This window comes from Leptosomus discolor, chromosome 1 (assembly GCF_034619465.1).
Source record: "Leptosomus discolor isolate bLepDis1 chromosome 1, bLepDis1.hap2, whole genome shotgun sequence".
NCBI classification, from domain to species: domain Eukaryota; kingdom Metazoa; phylum Chordata; class Aves; order Leptosomiformes; family Leptosomidae; genus Leptosomus; species Leptosomus discolor.
The window spans coordinates 18,398,019-18,416,722 of NC_141391.1; the positions used below are offsets into that span (position 1 = coordinate 18,398,019).

The 18,704-nt window shown below is 37.6% G+C and overlaps 1 protein-coding gene across 1 annotated transcript in view; it reads left to right on the plus strand.

The window, feature by feature from the left end:
* DDX10 (DEAD-box helicase 10) overlaps positions 1-18,704 on the plus strand; it is a 183,926-nt gene that overhangs the window by 103,698 nt on the left and 61,524 nt on the right. Inside the window, exons 14-15 of the mRNA XM_086481793.1 lie at positions 3,444-3,557; positions 5,747-5,908. Coding sequence (XP_086337919.1) covers positions 3,444-3,557; positions 5,747-5,908 — 276 coding nt within the window. The remainder of the gene's footprint in view (positions 1-3,443; positions 3,558-5,746; positions 5,909-18,704) is intronic.

The window sequence follows — 18,704 nt, forward strand, 5'->3', positions numbered from 1 at the left end:
GTTAAATGCCAACCTGCTGCTTGTAAATTGTCAGATATCTTCTAGTACAAAAGATGAAAATGAGAAATGAGTAAGCAGAATGGCTTGAAAATGCAGGGAAACAAGAGTTGGCACTGAAGATTAGGAAAGCCTGAGGTCTGCTGGTATCCACTGGTGTTATGCTTTTGATGATGGGTGAATCAGACTCCTGCTTGATGGAAAGTTGATGTTTCAATGTAGCTGTTCAAATGTGGAGTCAAAGCAAAGACAGGGAGTGGCATGAGAAATTTGGGTGAGGGTATTAGGTATTTAGGTGAGGGGGTCACAGGATTAGTGTGGCTGGGGGAGGAGGCCATGAGCTGAGATGGATGTAAACAGCCCATCCTGTGTTAAGACGGCAGCCAGTTGGAGGAACTCCTGGCTCAGATATGTTCAAGATAGAGCAGCAGCCACTGGGGCAGGAGATACGGGGAGAGGCTCGTGAGATGTGGTGCGTAGATGTTCTGAAAGATGCTACTGGAGACATATGGAGGGAGAGACTGAGGTGACAGAAGAGAGAGACTTTTGGACTGTATAGGGACTCCAGAACAATGTGAGAGAGGTCCCCAGGAGAGGACCAAAGCAGCATTTATGGACCCTGAGGTAGTCCCAGGACTATATATACTCCATGGCTGACTTGCCTGACTCTTCTGGACCATATAGCCTCCCCCTTGGGACAGGGAGGTGGTTCCTACCACCACACTAACCCACCCAACTTCCCTCCTGGGCTGCACCACTTCTCCTGCTGAACAGTAAAGTCATGTAGTTTGTAAAATTGTGCCTACATCTGTTATGAAAACATTCTGGTATCTGAGCACACTTGGTCTTAAACTGTGACAGTCAGTCAGAGACAGTGTCTGAAGCTGAGGGAGCCTTGGTAGCCATCGTCTTTGAAGTGTGTTCAGTTTAGCAAAGCAAAGAAAGCATCCCAATAAAAATAGACACTTTAATTGTCTATGGGGTGTGTAGAGTTTTATACTAATGCTCTTTTCTGTATGTTTTTTAAAATTCTGATCTCTTACCTTTCCTTAATGCTGCATATTGTAAATCTACCAAATTCATACACTGGTCTTATACTATGATTTTTAGATGTATAGCGAGGGAATTTATCTTCCCATTTGTTTTCTTTTCCTCTTTGTTTGGAGATTTTGTCCTACCCCATTTTTTTTTGATGCTACTTTGCAGCATCAAAATACTTTTACTTCTCAAAGTCACACAGAGGAGGGAGGGGGGAACAAGGTACAGCTGGAAGTACTGCCTGTGAGTGTATGCAAAGGCAGCCTGTTGGGTACTTGTGCACTTTAGCCAGGAAAACTTTTTAAGCCAAGAGATGTAAACAGCCGAGATTCACATTTAAATATAATTTTACAAAATAGTGATGTACTGATTTGAAACTTTGTCACCTTTTTTTTACATTAACATGTTGTGGTGGTACCAATAATACTGGCAGCGCAGAAGTGAAAGATTATTTAAAAAAAAAAGGAAAACCAAAGCAACTGGTGAAAGAAAATGTTGTAGTGAGAAGTGTCATCCTACCACCTTGAAGTACATCTCTCTTTAAATTCTTCCTCTGGACAATTCCTGTTGTTCTACTAAGTAGTCTGTATTTCGAGGTAAGGATTTTGTTTTCGTGTAGACTCTCAAACAATTTGTGTTTGTAGGATAAGCAACAGGAGTGAGGAAATAGTGCAGCTTTCTGACCTGTTAAAGGTGTACCTAAGTAGTAGTAGCTGCACAGTGCAACAAAATTTGTATGACAATACTGAGATCAGAAGTGCTGCTACAGTAACTATTTTCTATAATAGATACAGTCATTAGTTGGTAACACAGTGCAGTAGCAGTCACAAACCATTTTTCCTGTTAGGAAGACGGTAATATTTCTCTTTTATAGTTCATATTTCTGTGCATTAGTGTGCTGACCATAATGACAGTAACTTTGTGAGTTAATTTTTTTTGCTTTCTTTTATAGTGGATTTGGTGTGGTACCTGAAACTGATCAAAATGACCAAAATAAAAAAGAAAAGTGAGGAAAAGTTCAGTTTCTCCTTTTTCCCTCTGGTTGCTTTGACCACTTTCTATTATTTATCAGAAGTTTAGACATTTTAGTGGCTGTTTTTCTGGCGCTTTTTCCTGAGCAGTGGAGCTTTGCAGTCTTTAAAGGATGATGAATGAGTTGTGGGTCTTCTCTTATGGAGTCTCCACCTATTCCTGCGGATTATCTTTTGCTATAAAATACTTTCTGCAATGGCAATTATTGCTTAAAATGTCCTGTATGTGTATTGTGTCCCATTAGATGCCTGAACATGTAAGGCCTTTGTTCTTGAAAGGAGAGCTCTCACAAGAAGACCTGGAGGTTGGGAATCTCCACATTCTTTCTTTCCGTGATGTTACCACCAGATGGGTGGCTCTGTGCAACCCATGCAGGCCATCGATGGATGTGGCCATTTATTTTCCACTGCATTTTATGGAAGTAATTAAAATGGTCCTTCTGCAGTTGCAAACTACCTCCAAAATGCAAAAATACACTGGATAAATCCTCAATCTCTGTCAAAAAATAGAAGTGACCTCTTTACTTCTTTCTGACAGCAAAATTGCACACACACACAAGTGTAACTTCAGTATCCGTGTGTTTTATACAGGGATACTGTTTTGCTGATAATATTTGCTTTTTCAGGTCAGTGTTGCTTTCTCAATGGTAGCCAGGAAAGAACAATCTCAGCCTGTTGGTTATGGTGTTAATGTCTGGATTTCACAATCTTTGCTGACTCATTTATTAGTTTCCCTGGTGTCTTCACCACTTTGTTTCCTTACAACTTTTTTCCTGTGGTGATAATAACTTTTGTGATTTTTCAAATGTTACATAATGCTAAGCTGGGTAAACATCTCCTGGCGCCGATGTTGTGCACCCTGATGGGGCTGCAAGGGACAAGAGTTACAAAATAGGAAGGTTCTTGCATGGCCAGTAGTGCCCTTCATTGACACAGAAATAACTCAAACTGGTGTGCTGTGGTGCCTGGGGACAACGTGATGACAAGTGAGATGACAGTGGTATCTGATCAGTTATAGCTAATGGCTTCAGTCAGTTATACTGGATTTCTTGTCTGATGAGGCTTGCTAGCAGCATAAGCTGGTGAATCTAGTGTCCTTGTCCCAAAAGGTTAGTGAGATTTGAACGAGTCAGGTGTCCTGCTGCTGACGGTGTTTAAGTTATGCTGAATTGCTATCAGGGTAAATAAGTTCCTCATGGTACAGCCTGCTTAAAACACTTTATGGAAAGGTCTGTTAGCTAATTTTTAGTGGAAATTACTCTTACTCATGTGTTTTAAGAATTACATTTTAATACATTTAATGGCTTTTAAAGAAGTTTGAAGCATATACTCTTTGACTAGAAAAAAAAGTAAGAAATCTCATTTACTTTTATACAGAATGCATCAAAATCAAAAATGAAGAAAAAAACAACTAAAACCCAAGAAGCTAAAAAAATCTTGAAGAAGAAATTTAAAGTGAACACAAAAATAGTCTTTACTGAAGATGGAGAGGTAAGATCCATTCAAAATAACTGTATTTTGATAGGAACTGAATTTGTAGTTTCTATAAAGACAAAAATACTTTCTATCTGTATAAAAAGATACGCTTTTCAAAAGTGTGTGGTTTTCGTAATTGATTTTAAGTTTTGCAAAACTGTTCAGTTTTGATTTAGAATTCAGTTCCACTGGGGAAAAAGAGGAATGCTGAGCACTGACCTCTCTTTCACCTTTGCATGTGTAAGATGTTAGTGGATGTACGGAACTGTACCTCTTTTCTGCCTATTATCTTCAATTTCAGGTGGAATAAAGAGCCTATTTTTTCTCTACAGAAATGTAAACCAATTTTCCTGTAGGTGGTTGCCAAAACTCCCCCAAGTCTTGAGTTAATGTACTGGAATTAAAAACAGTCTCTGGTTTCATTTCCAACATTCACTATTTCTGGTTTAAAAATTTTGTTAGGAAAGCTAAAGTAGTACCAAATTTTTGCCTCCTGATGCTGATGTAGCAGTGCATTGAAATGTGCCAGTAATTTAGCTGATCTTTTAATAGCCTCTGGAAAAATGTATTGATTTTTATACCAAAAGGAACTACTTGGATGCTAGTCATTCTAGAGTTTCATTGTGGCGGTAACCTCACTAGCAAGTCTCCATGCTCCATAAAATTTTCTGACATTTGATTTCACAGCTTCAGATGCTGTTCTTTGTTTTTCCATTTCCAGCATTAAGAATAAAGTAGCATTTTTTTTTTTTGCTCCAAATTAATTTCAGTAAGGCATAAACTGAAAGAGAGGTCACCTTTTCAAGTATATAATTTGCTTTAGTGACTAAATAAAATAAAGCATTTTGTATTGCAGGTGAAGGGAGTATAGCTATATAATTACTGATATTAGACAAAATTTAAAAGGTTTTAGAGATTGCCCCATTGACTGGAGATTGTATCTTCAGATATTTTTAGATATTCAAAAGCTGTTTTCTCATCTTAAAATACATGTACAAATGTTTTATGCCTCTATGCAATGAAGCAAAAAGGAGTGAGGATGGAGGAAAAAAATGAGCACAAAGATTATAATTTAAAAAGTAGCACAACAGAGGAGGGGTGACTTATTTAATGAAATGTAAAAGGATGTTCCTGCTTTTTTTCTGAGCTGTGTAAAACTGTGCTTTAAAGTTTTACTGTTCTACTCCACATGCTTCTCTTTGATAAAATAAAACTCCTTTAATAAATTTATCATTCTAGAAAATACAAGTACACAAAGTCCATTTTATAAAAGGAAGTAGAAATAGTAGGTTGGGTTTATCAGTGTCCAGGTAGATAACACCCTGTGTGCATTAGGGAGTCCTGAACATGTTTGGTTTTGCATTTGTATCTGAAAGACATTCTCTAGTTTCTGCCATACAGTTTCTTTTTAAGAGATACTACTCTACCAATCCATAAGCAAGAATGAGTGCAAAGGTAACCCCCAGATGATGTCTGCTCATGCCACGAGGTGTAAGCTATTAGGTCATAAGATAGGTGGGGATATTTTTTGGTGAACATGTAGTCTTTGTCTTTGCTTTAGAGATTCAGGTATTTCAGGGAAACTATGTGCTCAGCATGTCATCCACAAGTCAAACTTGAGTCATCAAATATTTCCAATCTAGTTTTCACGCAATAAAACCCTCCACATCTGTTCTCCTTGCTTACCGCAAAACTTGAACCTGCAGGCATCGTTTTTTGTACACTATGTTGAAGTCTTACCTCATTTTTCTCTCACTTAATATGTCGGAATACTGATTGTTTAAATGAAAACACACTGTCTCTAGATTTACTAGTGTTTTGTTCTGTTGCATATGTTTTGGAGAGTTATTTCTTGAAAGCAGATATCATTTTTCTCTCAAAATGACTAGCAGGATTATAAATTATTTGTTCCATTAGGCAAAGTGAGAAAAATAGGGGAAGAAGTTGAAGTGAATCCATTAAACTGTAATATGGTGTAATGGAGACATTATTTTCAAATATTCAGGTTTGACTGAATGGGATGTTAAATAAGGTATCTGAGTTTGTATTGTGCAAAAGTTTTGTGGTTTTTTTTTTTTCCCCTTTGTAAATGGCCTTTTTACTTGGTCTAGAAAAATAATTTCTTGAAATATTTAGGACGTCAAAACTTTGATGTGGAAAAATGTTCCTAACCGTTATTTGTCTTGTTGACATGTATAATTCAGTTAGTGCAGCAGTGGCCGCCTGTGCAAAAATCCAGTTTGGCAAAAGCAGATGAGGAAGATGATGCCAGTGGTATCAACTTAGATAAAGCCAAAGAGATACTGCGGGAAGAAGACAAATTTGACAAAGAAGAATACAGGAGGAAAGTAAAGGAAAAACATAGGGTAAGTTGATTTCTACCTCAATTACTGAATGCAGAAATAGATACTGTGATATGGATTGCTCAGTGAGGAAAAATACTTAAATATATTGTGAAATAAGTGTAGTACAAGTTCATTTAAATTCATCATTTTTTTCAGGAGTACACTGCTCACAGGAAAACTGTTCTGACCTAAGCAGCTGGATAATGCAAAGCCTTATGCAACACTAGTTGTTGCTAACAGTGGAGCTTTACTTACAACTGAAAAATCTGGCAAGAGTTTAGTGGGACTGTCATTTTTAATTTTTTTTTTTAAACAGTGTTCAGTGGAAGGTTTTGTTTCACAGAAAGTGTTGTTTGGCATATGTGCTGTAACAAATACTGAAGATGTTTTTGGGGAAGGGGAAGTGAAAGAATGTCTCTGAAATGGCTTCAGACTACCACTTGCTCAACATTCAATATTACATTTCAGGTAGGCAAAGCTGCTAAGTTGTTGCATCAGTGTTATTACAGCTATCAGAATTTATTTAATGAATTATTCAAATAGTGTATTTTGTAATTTTGGCTGTAATTTGAAAACTTCAGTATCTACTGCTCTCTGGCAATTAAAAACCTTTACATTGCAGACCGTAAGTTTGCAAACTGGTTCTGTATTGTTTGTCATGGACCAAAGCAGAGTTTTGTGACCTTGTCACATATGTCATATGGAACACAGCTGGATGTCTTTGAGTTTGTTCTGTTAGTCATTGTGCAAGGGTTTGAATTTCTCCAGATAAAAGCAAGATCCCAGGACTATGTGTTCTTTTACACCTACTTTCTACTCAAAGCTTCTAATTTCCAAAGCATTAAAGTGATGTTTTATTGCCCTGCTCTGCAATGTGCATGCAGTGACTGAATACAGTATGGCAGCCCTAAAAACTAGACACTCATTTCACAGTACCTCAATCAGAAGTCGTATTTTTTTTTTTTTTGTTATGTTTCCTTCTTTTGGCATACTATCATTCATTTATTTCATTTCATAAAGGACAGTAATTAGGTGTAATGTGAGAAACACTCATGTAGTAAGTTAGGTTACAGGAAGCTTGACGCTTTCCATAATTACAAAAAAGCCCCACGATATTGGTGATGTGGCCAGTCCTGTTCGTTTTGTCTGCCTCACTTTTCAAAAGAGGCATTCTCTTTTCATATTACTTCCACAGTTGCATGCGCAGTTCTCCACAGTTGAAGCTCTTCCAAGCTATTCTAGTGATCAGAAGATCCACTCTTCCAGGGACCCATAAAGAAACTCCATTGTTACTGTGTGGGGCAGATATTTCAATTTTTTTGGTAACAGAAAATGTGTAATTAGTTAAATTCACACTATAGAAAGAAGTTCTAGAAATCATAGATAAGTGTCATAAATAAACATTATTTTAGCCATTTCAGCCATTGGTTTCTCACTAATATTTTTTTGGGAATTTATTGCATTGTCAGTGGGGCAAGTCATCAGTCCTTCATTAATGAAAGAGTGCTAGGGAAAAATTTGAACTGTCTCACAGTAAAAAGGAATCATGTGGCCACTTTCACAGTGACTTCCCAATGGTATTTAAAAATTCTCCCACCTCATAAGGTTTCCCTTCCCGAAAGAGAACTTAATCTCTTGGCAGGAGATACTTAGTTGAGTTTGAATCTTTGGGTGGCATCTCAATGATGTGAAGGAAGAACCACCACCCGAGTCCGTGTATCATGGCTACTGCAGAAGCCTGATCAGGTGCCTGATCGTTGTCTGAATTGGCTATTAAAAGTTTGGTTGTGTATGTAAGCCTGAGAGGCTAGTGCTATAAGTTATTTCTTAGCTTCATTTGGAGGAAGAGGATGAAACTGAGAAGAGATTCAAGTGTGTTACAAACAAAGGATATGAAAGCAACAAAAGGACTAGGAGACTTTCTTATCTTTTTTTCATGACTTCAGATTTTGTGCGAGTATGGATGTCTTAGCGCCCCTTCTTGTGTCATTGAAAGAGGATCTTTTGAAAGTCACATACTTTCATCCCATCTTATACATCCCCTCATGAGCATTCAGCAGTCCCTTTTATACAAAGTCTTAAATCCATCATTTGTGACTATCATTGCTCTTTTAAAATCCTCCATACTTTACTGTAGGCCAAAATACATCATGGCGTAGCACAAACTCTGTCATCTGACCTTTCTGCAGTAACACTAATTATTTCATTCCCACTTTTTTTTTTAATTTCCTTCCAGCAAGCAGACTGCTGTAGATCTTTGTCCACTTGACATCTTTTCTAGCAGCAGATGTGACAACTCTGTTTCTTGATTTTTTTTTCTTTTTTTTTAGGTTTTTTTTTCACACCTTGGTTACAGAATTCTCCTATATCTCTCTCCTTCCTAACTTTTTGAAAAGCCACGGTTAATTTTTTCCTCTCTGCTTTTGCTTCAGATTTGTTCAAGATCTTTGCTTAGCTTTTCCATCAATTTAACTTTCTTCTGTTCCTTCACTTTCAGCAAGTATCAAATGTGTGTATCTTGATTCTTATTTCATCCTCTTAATTCCATTTCTTCCAACTGTGGTTGATGCTTGGAATAGTTTCCTGGTTTGTATGTTTGGCATTTTTAATTTTTTTTCTTTAAATCAGTTTTTGAAACATGATGCTAAATCTGTTAAAGCTGTTATTATATAGGTACATTCGAAGACCATTAGAGACAAATGTGGTTTTGTTCTGTATGCACCAAATGTAGCAGTCTGCTACATGGTTAGGTAGATCAGTAATCAAGAAGCTGAGTGTATGCTACTACCTGAAGTCTCCACATTGGTTTTAAAATGGTGACTTAGAATAACAAAATGATTTACAGAAGGCTATGAAAGCATATGTTGTTTCATCCAGTTTTTTATATCTTCCACATGGGTTCAGATTTTGATTTAGATTGTGAGTAGATGTAGAAAAAGCAGTGTTTTTGTAAAGCTTGTCATTTTATAGGTCATCTTCCACTGAGAATCCCTCTCTTACGGTTTATTTAGTATAATCCTGAAGATTAAAGATCTTTGGGGAAAAAAAAAAAAAGGAACTTCCTAAAATCAAAACTTGCAAAAAATAGCTTTTTTTTTTAGGTGAATATGGCCTGTAAGCTTAACATGCACTTCCCTTGTGAAGCTGTTTCTGATGAAGAGCAAAACTGTTCAGAAAGTATCCACAGGCCATTGCTTTTAAATCCATTTCTAAATGTCATTTAAATGAGCACAGTTTTTTCAGTACGATCAGAAAAATGTTTTGGTGCATTCATGAGATGCTTGGATTAGATGAGATGTGTGTGGCAGTGCCTTAAGGCTTGTGGAAACTTGCAAAGCATCTACACTATAATTAGATTTCCTTCACGAGTCTCACATTTTGTTATCCTCTCCTTCCACTGCAAATGGGGAAAATTTGAAAATCAGATGGATGAAAATAGATAAAAATCTGAGGTTTAAATGTGATGTAATTAATGCTTATTGAAGTTTTGGAAGCAAAGTAAATTTTAGCCGTTGAGCACAAGGGAAGGTGCAGTAACAGTGATCAAGATGATGTGAAAAGAATTCTGTGTTAATGGATATTTAATGACAGCCCAGTGAGAGCTATAGATTTGAGCTCTTTTGAAATGTGTAAAATGTTATAAACAACAATAAAGGGTGAAGTGAATAAAGTATTCAGAACATGTTTTTGTACTCCATTTTTCAAGTTTTCAATTGAAAGTGCACCGTTGTTAGGAGGAAAATAGTGGTAGGGAGGGATTCATCTCACTTCTTAATAACCTCTCTTTAAGTATACTAACCCAAGCTCGGAAAAATGCCCATTGGTGCTGAAGGAAAAATGAATAGAAGCCTTATTTCTTACTTCACTTTCCAGCAAGTAAGAGATGTGAACTTGGCATGATCAATGTGAGAAGATAGCTAAAAGGGTTTTTTTGTTAATTTTTTTTTTGGTGGTATTAGTAGGAAACAAGCTGAGGCTGTCTTCAGAGGCCTGATACTGCAAGATGCACTAGTTCTGTACCTCCCTGGAAGATGCCAAACAACTGTTGCTGTAGAGGTATGACAGCAGTTAGACGTCGGGTCACAGGGGCACTGTAAGCATTGTACCACAAGTCTGCATTTTGAATATAGTATCTATTGTATTTTTGAGACTCCTTGCAGAATCTTCTAGTGATACTGCTGTTGCTGGGAGGAAATGGGAGATATGTTGTGGCCCTTGTGCTACTGAAATGGTGCTGTGTACCACCTGAAGTTCAGAGTTACGTGGTCTCTTAGTTTTGCTCATGCTGGTCTTAATTCAGTAGGAAATACAGAACTATTTTAGAAACTGTCTTGAAACAGAGTTACCTCTGTTTGATTTGTCTCCTGTTCCCTAAATGCATTTGTTAATGGGAGAGTGGATAGTTTTAATGATGAGGATACACTGTGATATTTCACCCTTTGTATATTTGCTCTCCTAAGTATTATTACTTAATTAACTATTTCCAAGGCTAGAAGAGGAAATTCTTCATACCAGACTTTATGGGAAGACTTTACAAAATAAATAAACTGCAGTTTCAGAAAGAATGTACTTACCCCAGTGGATTTATTCAATAACTTTCTGATTAAAATTCGTTTTTGAAAATGGGAGATTGTGGACTGGTAAGGAAAGCCAAATCCCTTGGATTTCAGATCAGGAGCTTTCTTCTGCAGGTCTGTTAGATGGAGGCTGTTGCTGTTCCAGGTTACAGACCCAGCCCTAGTAAGGCTGCGCGTGTATTGCACAGATGTGCACCCACAACACGTACGTGGGTAGCCACAGGGACAAGAGAGGCAGAAAAGACAAATGCAGGCAACACTCTCATAAATGTGAACAGCACAGGCAGCACAAGCTTATTCCGTCGTGTTGGCTGATCAGGGTTGGTGTTTGCTAGCAGAACTATGAGCACCCTCACTCCCTTCATTCACAAGCATGCTCACGTTCACTCAAATAATAGCCTGGGCCCTGAATATGTCCTATATCAATACCCACACCGCAGGGCCTTTGCACAGTCGCTGACCTTGACCTCTGTTTTTTCCAGATGCTGGTCTTCCCACACAGTCTTACAGTGCCTTTCAAAGATTATGTAGTAAGTTTGCTCTTTCCCATGAGACTGGTAACCATAGATAGAATCATAGAATCATTCAGGTTGGAAAAGACCTTTGAGTTCATCAAGTCCAGCCATAGCTAACCTTGTTTCTATTTTTCTTATCAGTTGCAAAGTTCTGATAAGGTTGCGCTTGTGTGGTTCTTTTTATTGTTCATCTATCAGTGACTTTAGGAGTTCGGGTCTCTTGTTACTGTCTGCCCTACGGCTCGTTAGGGTTAGTGTGTTTGGTGTTCAGTTTCTCCTTCTTCCTTTATCTCCTTCTTGTCTTTGTGTTACGGTTTAACAGGATATCCTTACAAACCACATTATTACGTTGAAGGTATCCTTAGAGAGATCGTCTAGGTAGATTTAAACACGGAGTTCAAAAGGAGTATTTTCTAATAATTTTTGCATCAGTATATAGGGGGAGAGTAGGAGAAAGACTGTAACTTTATTAATTTGATATTGATTCACAAACAGTTCTTTAGAATCTGGAAAGGATGCCTCCTCTAAGGAATAAAAATGGAATTACAAAACTAGGGATGATAGAACAGCCTCAGTACTGAGTTTAGAGCTGATGATTAGAAAGTGTGAAGATTTCTGGGTGCGTTTAGGAGAAGAAAAGATACTATACAGGATATCTAGCATGCTTGGAGAGAGTTCTCCAAAAACTATGGTCACCTCACGATGACTTAAAATCTGTATGAATTTAATTGATCCAATGAAAGATGCATCTGATGTAGCAACTTGAAAAAGAGATGTAGGTTCACTTATGAAGGAAGAATTCATTTTCTTTACAACCTGCAGTTGGTCAAAGGTTAGAATCAAACTGTGAGTTTATTTTTAAAAGCAGTAATGGCGGTGATTTTAACTAGTAGGTGATGAACGGTGACACGAAATGAGTTAAGATGTCAGCTGATACTTACAGTAGATTATTTTTGTTTTGTGTACGTCATTCCACGCAGCGTTCCTTGGGGATTACTTCCTACTGTAATGCTGTAGCCTTTGTCTCTCTCCTACCTCCGGCCCCTGCCGCAAGGCTCACCCCATGCATTGGCTAAGCAACCCCATGGCTGGCTGAGCTATGGCCCAGCTGGGAAGGCTCGTGGGGGAGAACACCCTGCGCCTTGCCCCTTCCTTTGGCAGCCCCCCTCCAACTGGACCTCTAGGCTCTGTCTCGCTCCCTGTCCTGGTTTTGCAAACGATTTCTGTTGATTACAGAGTAGGCATGATTTAAACACATTTGGTTTATAGTTTTGTAAAGTAATGCTGGGGGTACTTGTACAATATTGTGATTGATCATTGAATACTGTATATAACAGTTCAAGAAACAGAAAAGACCCCTCAGGGATTTTCTTTATTTTATCAAATTTTTACTCATTATTTAAAAAAAAAAAAATGCAATTAATAAAAAGAAAAATAGATGCTATACAGCTGTCCTGGTTCCTGCTGGGAGTTAATTTTCTTCCTAGTAGCTGGTACAGGGATGTGTTTTGGATTTAGGATGAGAATAGTATTGACAACACACTGATACCTTAGTTGTTGCTGAGCAGTGCTTACACTGAGTCAAGGACTTTTCAGCTTCTCACACTGCCCTGCCAGTGAGGAGGCTGAGAGTGCACAAGAAACTGGGAGGGGACACAGCCAGGACAGGTGAGACAAACTGGCCAAAGGGCTATTCCATCCCATACGGCGTCATGCTGAACAATAAAACTGGGGAGAGTCAGCCAGGGGGTGGCAGCCCGTGACTCAGGGACTGGCTGGGCATCGGTCAGCAGGTGGTAAGCAATTGCGTTGTCCATCACTTGTTTTGTATATTCTTTTATCATTATTATTATTTTCCCTTCCTTTTCTGTCCTATTGAATGATCTTTATTTCAACCTATGAGTTTTAGCTTTTTCCCAGTTCTCTCCTGCCTTGCTCTGTGAGGGAGTGAGCGAACAGCTGTGTGGTGTTCAGCTGCCTGCTGGGTTAAACCACAACGACAGCGCAAACCATTCAGTGTGCTGGAAGATAAATGCACACATGAAAAATAGTATTTGTAGTTTGAAATCAATCAGTGCATTAATTCTGAAGAGAGGTTGCATCATATTTCAAAGGAAATAATCTGAAGGGGAAAAAAATCTCGGTGCAATATTATGCTTTTTATTAAGTAAAGCACTTAAATCATCTTTTGCTTTGAGTTGAAATTTGTCAGATTTCAGTCTAATTGTATGGATGGTTTAATGTGGTGCCACATAGTCATGTAAAGAGGGTGCCAACGTAGGAGCAAAATACAAAGAGATGTTGCCACTGAGAAAAGCGTTTAGCTGAATAGCAAAGAAGAAAAATTATTAGAGATGGAGAGATTTTAAAATAAATCAAGAGAGTATTACTTTGTTAGAAAGCCTATCTGAGCCCTTTCATAGCTGTTGTGTGCAGGCAATGCCACTGTTACGTTCAAAGTGCAGAGCTGTTAAGATAAGGGCGGTGGGCACTGAACAAGTGGGTTGACGGGCATCCCTTTTCAGTCTTAGCAGCAGCATCTGTCCAGCCTCAGTGTGCTGCTGGTGGAGGCAAGGGCTGGCTCGTTTGCTTTGCTTTTACTTCAACAGCTGCAGGGGATACACTTAAAAGCTTCAAGTGCCCTTGAATGCTTCTAAGAGTTTTCCAGCAAAATCAGAGTTCTTGGCCTCATCTCAATGTGAAAAATAAGAAAATGAAATAACTGCAAGTAGGTTGTTTCTGTACACCTAGTTGGAAAATGCAGCTGTGGGTGGAGGCAGAAGTAGTGCAGGCTTAACTTAACTTCAGCTACGGTGGACTTGCAGCCTTAATGATATAAGGGAGCTTCCATGCCAGGCTCCTTGCCCTCCGGAGGATGTAGTGGCACAACTGCCCAAAATACTGACCTCTACTTGTCATGGTTCTTTGAGGCAACCTAGCAGCTTCTATTGGGAGCTGCACCCTTTGCTTGCTGAGGACTCTGGTACTGCTGGGTACCTCTATCTGCATGAGCAGGTGCAGATAGCTGTGGGATTTTTCTGCCTTCTCTCAGATCTGGTATATGATAGCTGGGTGTTTCCTTAAGAGTGGCTGCATTAAGACAGCTCAAGAATCTGTGACCTGTCTAGATTATGAATTCCCACTCTTAAATGGTACCACCCCTTCAAAACCAAAAGCAGTGACAGAATGAGATGAAGTGCATCTTCATCGACCTTTTTCCTCTTTTCTCTAGAAAATACTAGCGTGTTTTGCAGTGCAACTCCCATTGACTTTGTCATAAGAATTTTAGTTCACAGCTTTAAATGCTACTTTTAAACACTGTTAACTAACTTTAATTCCTAATGTAATTCTGTTGAAAGCTTATTTTGAGTTGAATTAGGGTTACCTTTACCTCTCTCTGCGTGTTTTGTGTATGTGTATATAGGGTGGAATGGAATGATCTGTGAATTCATTTGAAAGATCCCTTTGATTTCTGTAGGCTCAGAATCTGGCTCAGATACCATTTACATGGTGGTTAATAGACTGCCTCTGTTATTTTAATGACTATGATTTAGTATCTCTTCCTTATCGGAAGGCTGTTTGTCGGAAACAGATTGTATGTATACCTGTCCTACCTTGTGTCCCTTTCCTCTTCAGTTGATGAATATCCAAAATTACTTTTGTGACGACAGATATACGTTAAAACATACATATGTTTAAACCAGATGACCTACTAACTAACTAACTTTTAAAAAAATTTTGTATCCTTAAAACATGTTCACTGTGTTTTGATGTTAAATGAGAAAGGAATAATTTTCAGTTCTGTCCACTCGTTTTCTGTGTTGGTTTCGTTCTAACAGTGTCTTTTTAAGGGTCATTTTCTGCTAGTTTGTGTTTTCTTCTTTTAAATTAGAATGCCTTTTTTCCAACTGCCTCTTGGAATTTTTTCCAGTGCTTGTTTAAAGTTTAAGATTGTCACTCTATCTTTCACATGCCTTTGATGCCATACTATTCCTGTGTTGTCTTAAATAGGTCATACTAGACCTATGTGTTTCAGTTTCCCTACCTTTAAAGCAAACATCAGCTCTACAGATAAGGTTTACATAATTATGTTTACATAGTTTGTTGCTTGAAGAGATTATTTAATAGATTTCTACAACCAGATGTCAAGACATTAACATAAAAAACCCCAAACAAACCAAACTGTAATCAAAAAGCTTCTGCTTTTTTTCCCTGAAGGTATTAAGATTTGTTTTGTTTGTTTAATTCTAAACAGCACAGACTTGGTGTGAAATCTGAGAGAAGACAAATGTGGGATACCACAGTGCCATTTTTTAAGTGCACTTTTCAGAGCACGTATGTGCCTTAAAATTCAGGTGGAAACCAGCTCTTGAATACGACGATGCCAGTATATAAGAAATGCTATGAACTTTTGAACAGCTGTTTGCGTATTTTCTGCAGCACAGATGACTGTCTTTAGCTATGACCCACTAAAATAACAAGAGATAGTAAAATACTGAGAAATTATATCAGGTACTGTTATCAACTAAGATGTATTTGCAAATGACAGCCAGATTCTTCCAGGCAACGGAGTGATTTATTCCAAACCTTGGCCACCTCTTAAATTTGTTGTGTGGTAGACCATTACTTCTGCTGTTAAATAGAATAGGTTGGTAGTTCCAAGTTACGCCATCAGTACGTAAAGGATCAGTTATTAAAAATGCAGTGTTAAAATCTTTGGTCAAAACCTGTGGAAGTACTTGAGCATTTAAATAAAAATACTTCAGATGAACATGAAATTTTTTACAGGAAATAGATTTCCTTAGTTACATTGAGTGAAACTATCCCTTGCCTTCAGGTAAGCAAATAGAAGAGGCCAGTGAAATTTTAGGCTGGTAAAGCAGCAGGAACTAAAGGAACTTATTTAATGTAAGCCTGACCTGTGTACAAATTCTTTAAGAGAAAGAAAGGAGACTTTTATTGTACAGATTGTTTGCAAATTAAAAAGCTGAAAGAAAAAATACTATATGAAACAAAGCTGTTAATAATACATGGCAATAAACCCTACATTTTTTCAATATCACATTTAAGCCTCTGGATAAAGTAAAATGAACTCTTAATCAACTGTAGAAAGAAGAGCGTCAAAAGAAGACAGGATTTCCGAGGCAGTGGTGGTGGGGACAACACACACACAACACGTGACAGGGAATAACTTCCAGCTTTCAAAATTGCAGGTTTTTCTTTTTTTTATAACTAAAAACTTGGCTTTTAAACTGTCTCAATATGCATCTTTCACATATTCCTAATCTCACCAACTAGAGAGAACTGCCATGATACAATTCTTTTTTTTTTTTTTTTTTCTCCTCTCCTCGAGAATGTGTAAATGTTAGAATATTTCTTTTTAACAAGTATGTTGGAGTCTTGAGGAGAAGTTGAATGGGTATGAGTTTTTGTTTTAAAACCCAACAGTGAAAGAAAGAGGAAATGTGAGTGTGGAAAGAAGCCAGTGGCAGACTTCTTACCCTCAGAGATAAGAACAGCGAGTAGCTTTTCTGTATATTAGAAGCCTCTTTATCTGTGGGTTTGGCTCCTTGTTAGGCAGATCTGGTTCTGTTGTTGGTTCCAGTGCAGGAAAGGTAAAAGATTTCATTAACTGTAACTCTTCATTGTTTAGTTGAAAGCCAAATGATTTAGCCATATTACATGACTAAAAACTTTCATCCCTGTGATTACTGAAGTTATTAACCGTCCTTGTTAACTAGATGTGTAATTAGGGAGGAAAAAAAAGAGTAATTTGCAGGAAATTTTGAAAAGCTGATGAAGAAGGTCTCTGAGCTGTGCAATACCATTAATGAATACCTAAATGAAAGTAGATGTGTACTGAACTGTGTGTGTTCATGCATTTTTATCAGAGCAGAATCTGGTTTCTAAATACATGTATGGAATACACTAAAATTTCTGCAAGGCTTTTCACTCAAATGTTTTGATTAATAAATAAACATGGCACAAATTAAATGGACCGAAACCTTAGTAACTGGAACATCCCAAACCAGTGGCTTCTGATTAAGAAGATGTTTTGTGTGGGCTGGTGGGATTTGTTCCATGGGAAGTGTGTTATTTCAGGATATTTTTAGTGACACGGAAGAAAGCTTTCTTGCTAAGTTGGGCTTAAATAAAACTATGTTTTAAGATAGGCAGAAATACAAATTTTTAGGAAGGAGAAATGTAGAATAGAGCTTTAGGACTGAGAGCTTTTCCTTTAGAGATATAGACCTTGAAAAAGATTTGGATGATGTGGTGGTTGATGAAGAGAATGTGAACTATTGCAGTGGGATTTTTCTGACAGGATCAAAAGGGCTGATAGAATTATTGAATATACAAACAGAAGTGTACCAAACAGGTAGGGTTGGGGAGATGGTGAGATCTCAGGTATGTGTGTTCCTAAAATATTTAGGAAAGTAGACCTATATGCTGAGAGACATCTGGAGTTGATTTTCTTCACCTTGCAAAAGAGAAAGTTAAGAGGAAGCATGATAAGCATGTATCTACATAAGGACCTAAACTTTGATAACAGGAGTTCCTCCAAATTGATCAAGAGACTAGTTAGGCAGTTTAGACATGGTCTAAAAATCAAAGATAAGTAGGCTCAGACTAGTAACATTAGTAACTAGTAAGAGCAGCTAGTTTTGAAAGATTGTGGTATACTGTCCTTCATGAAATGTTTTAAAATCTATCTAGAACATTCTTCTAAACCAGGATATAACCACTGTGGTAAATTGATTCAATGATTCAGTCCTACAGCCTGTGTTGTGCCAGTCAGGCACATTGATCCCGTCACTTCTCCTGTTTCCTAAGTCCATGAACCTGTGATTCTTGATCTGTCCAAACTGCTCCTTAAATGTCATCTAGATAATCTGCATTTAGCCACTGTTCAGAACCTGCATATACCATGTTGCTGACCCAAGATGATAAATGAATGTTCTGGCTACTGCCTTTAGAGTGAGATTGCTTGAGTTTGGTCTAAAGGTGCTGGAAGCACTTTTTAGGAGTTAAGCCACAACAAATCATTGCATTGATCTTTTTGTTAAACTTATTTCACATACTCAGTGTTGATAGACAGGAAAGGTTTTTGAGCTGTGAAGAAAGTGCTATATGGGTGCAAAGGAGAACTGTCCAATATAAATGCAAAAGAAAATGTGGATGCTTGACTTCGCTATTGTAGATAAAAGAGTATTTAATCAGACTGGAATGTTTTAGAGCTTTATCTGACAACCTTATGGTGCTGTGTTTATGAAGTTATAGTGTAACAGTGTCAGCCAGTAACACATAATTAAGCATTCATACCTTGAAACATAATCTTTAGTTTTTATGGCCTAGTAAATTGAAATACATTAAAATCCATTTCATCTCTAAATAAAGTAATGATTTATAGCTTGATTGAACAGTGATAAAATCTAGCATTCTTATTGTGTTACATTTTAGATATTTCAATAAAATCCAGACTTTCCTGTTATTTTCCCATGTGTAAAACTAGTGTTGGGCCACTTAGTAATTAACAGATAGTTACAAACTTACCTGTACATGAACAGGATATATAGACATGAAATAAATCAATATTGAACTGTTTGACTGGTTCAACTTTGCCTCATTTGATTACTTTGCACAGCTGCTTTACAGTATGTTGTCCATATATGTTCTGCATGTGCCTGTACTTCTTCCTAGCAGTAGCAGTGTGAGAATGAATGA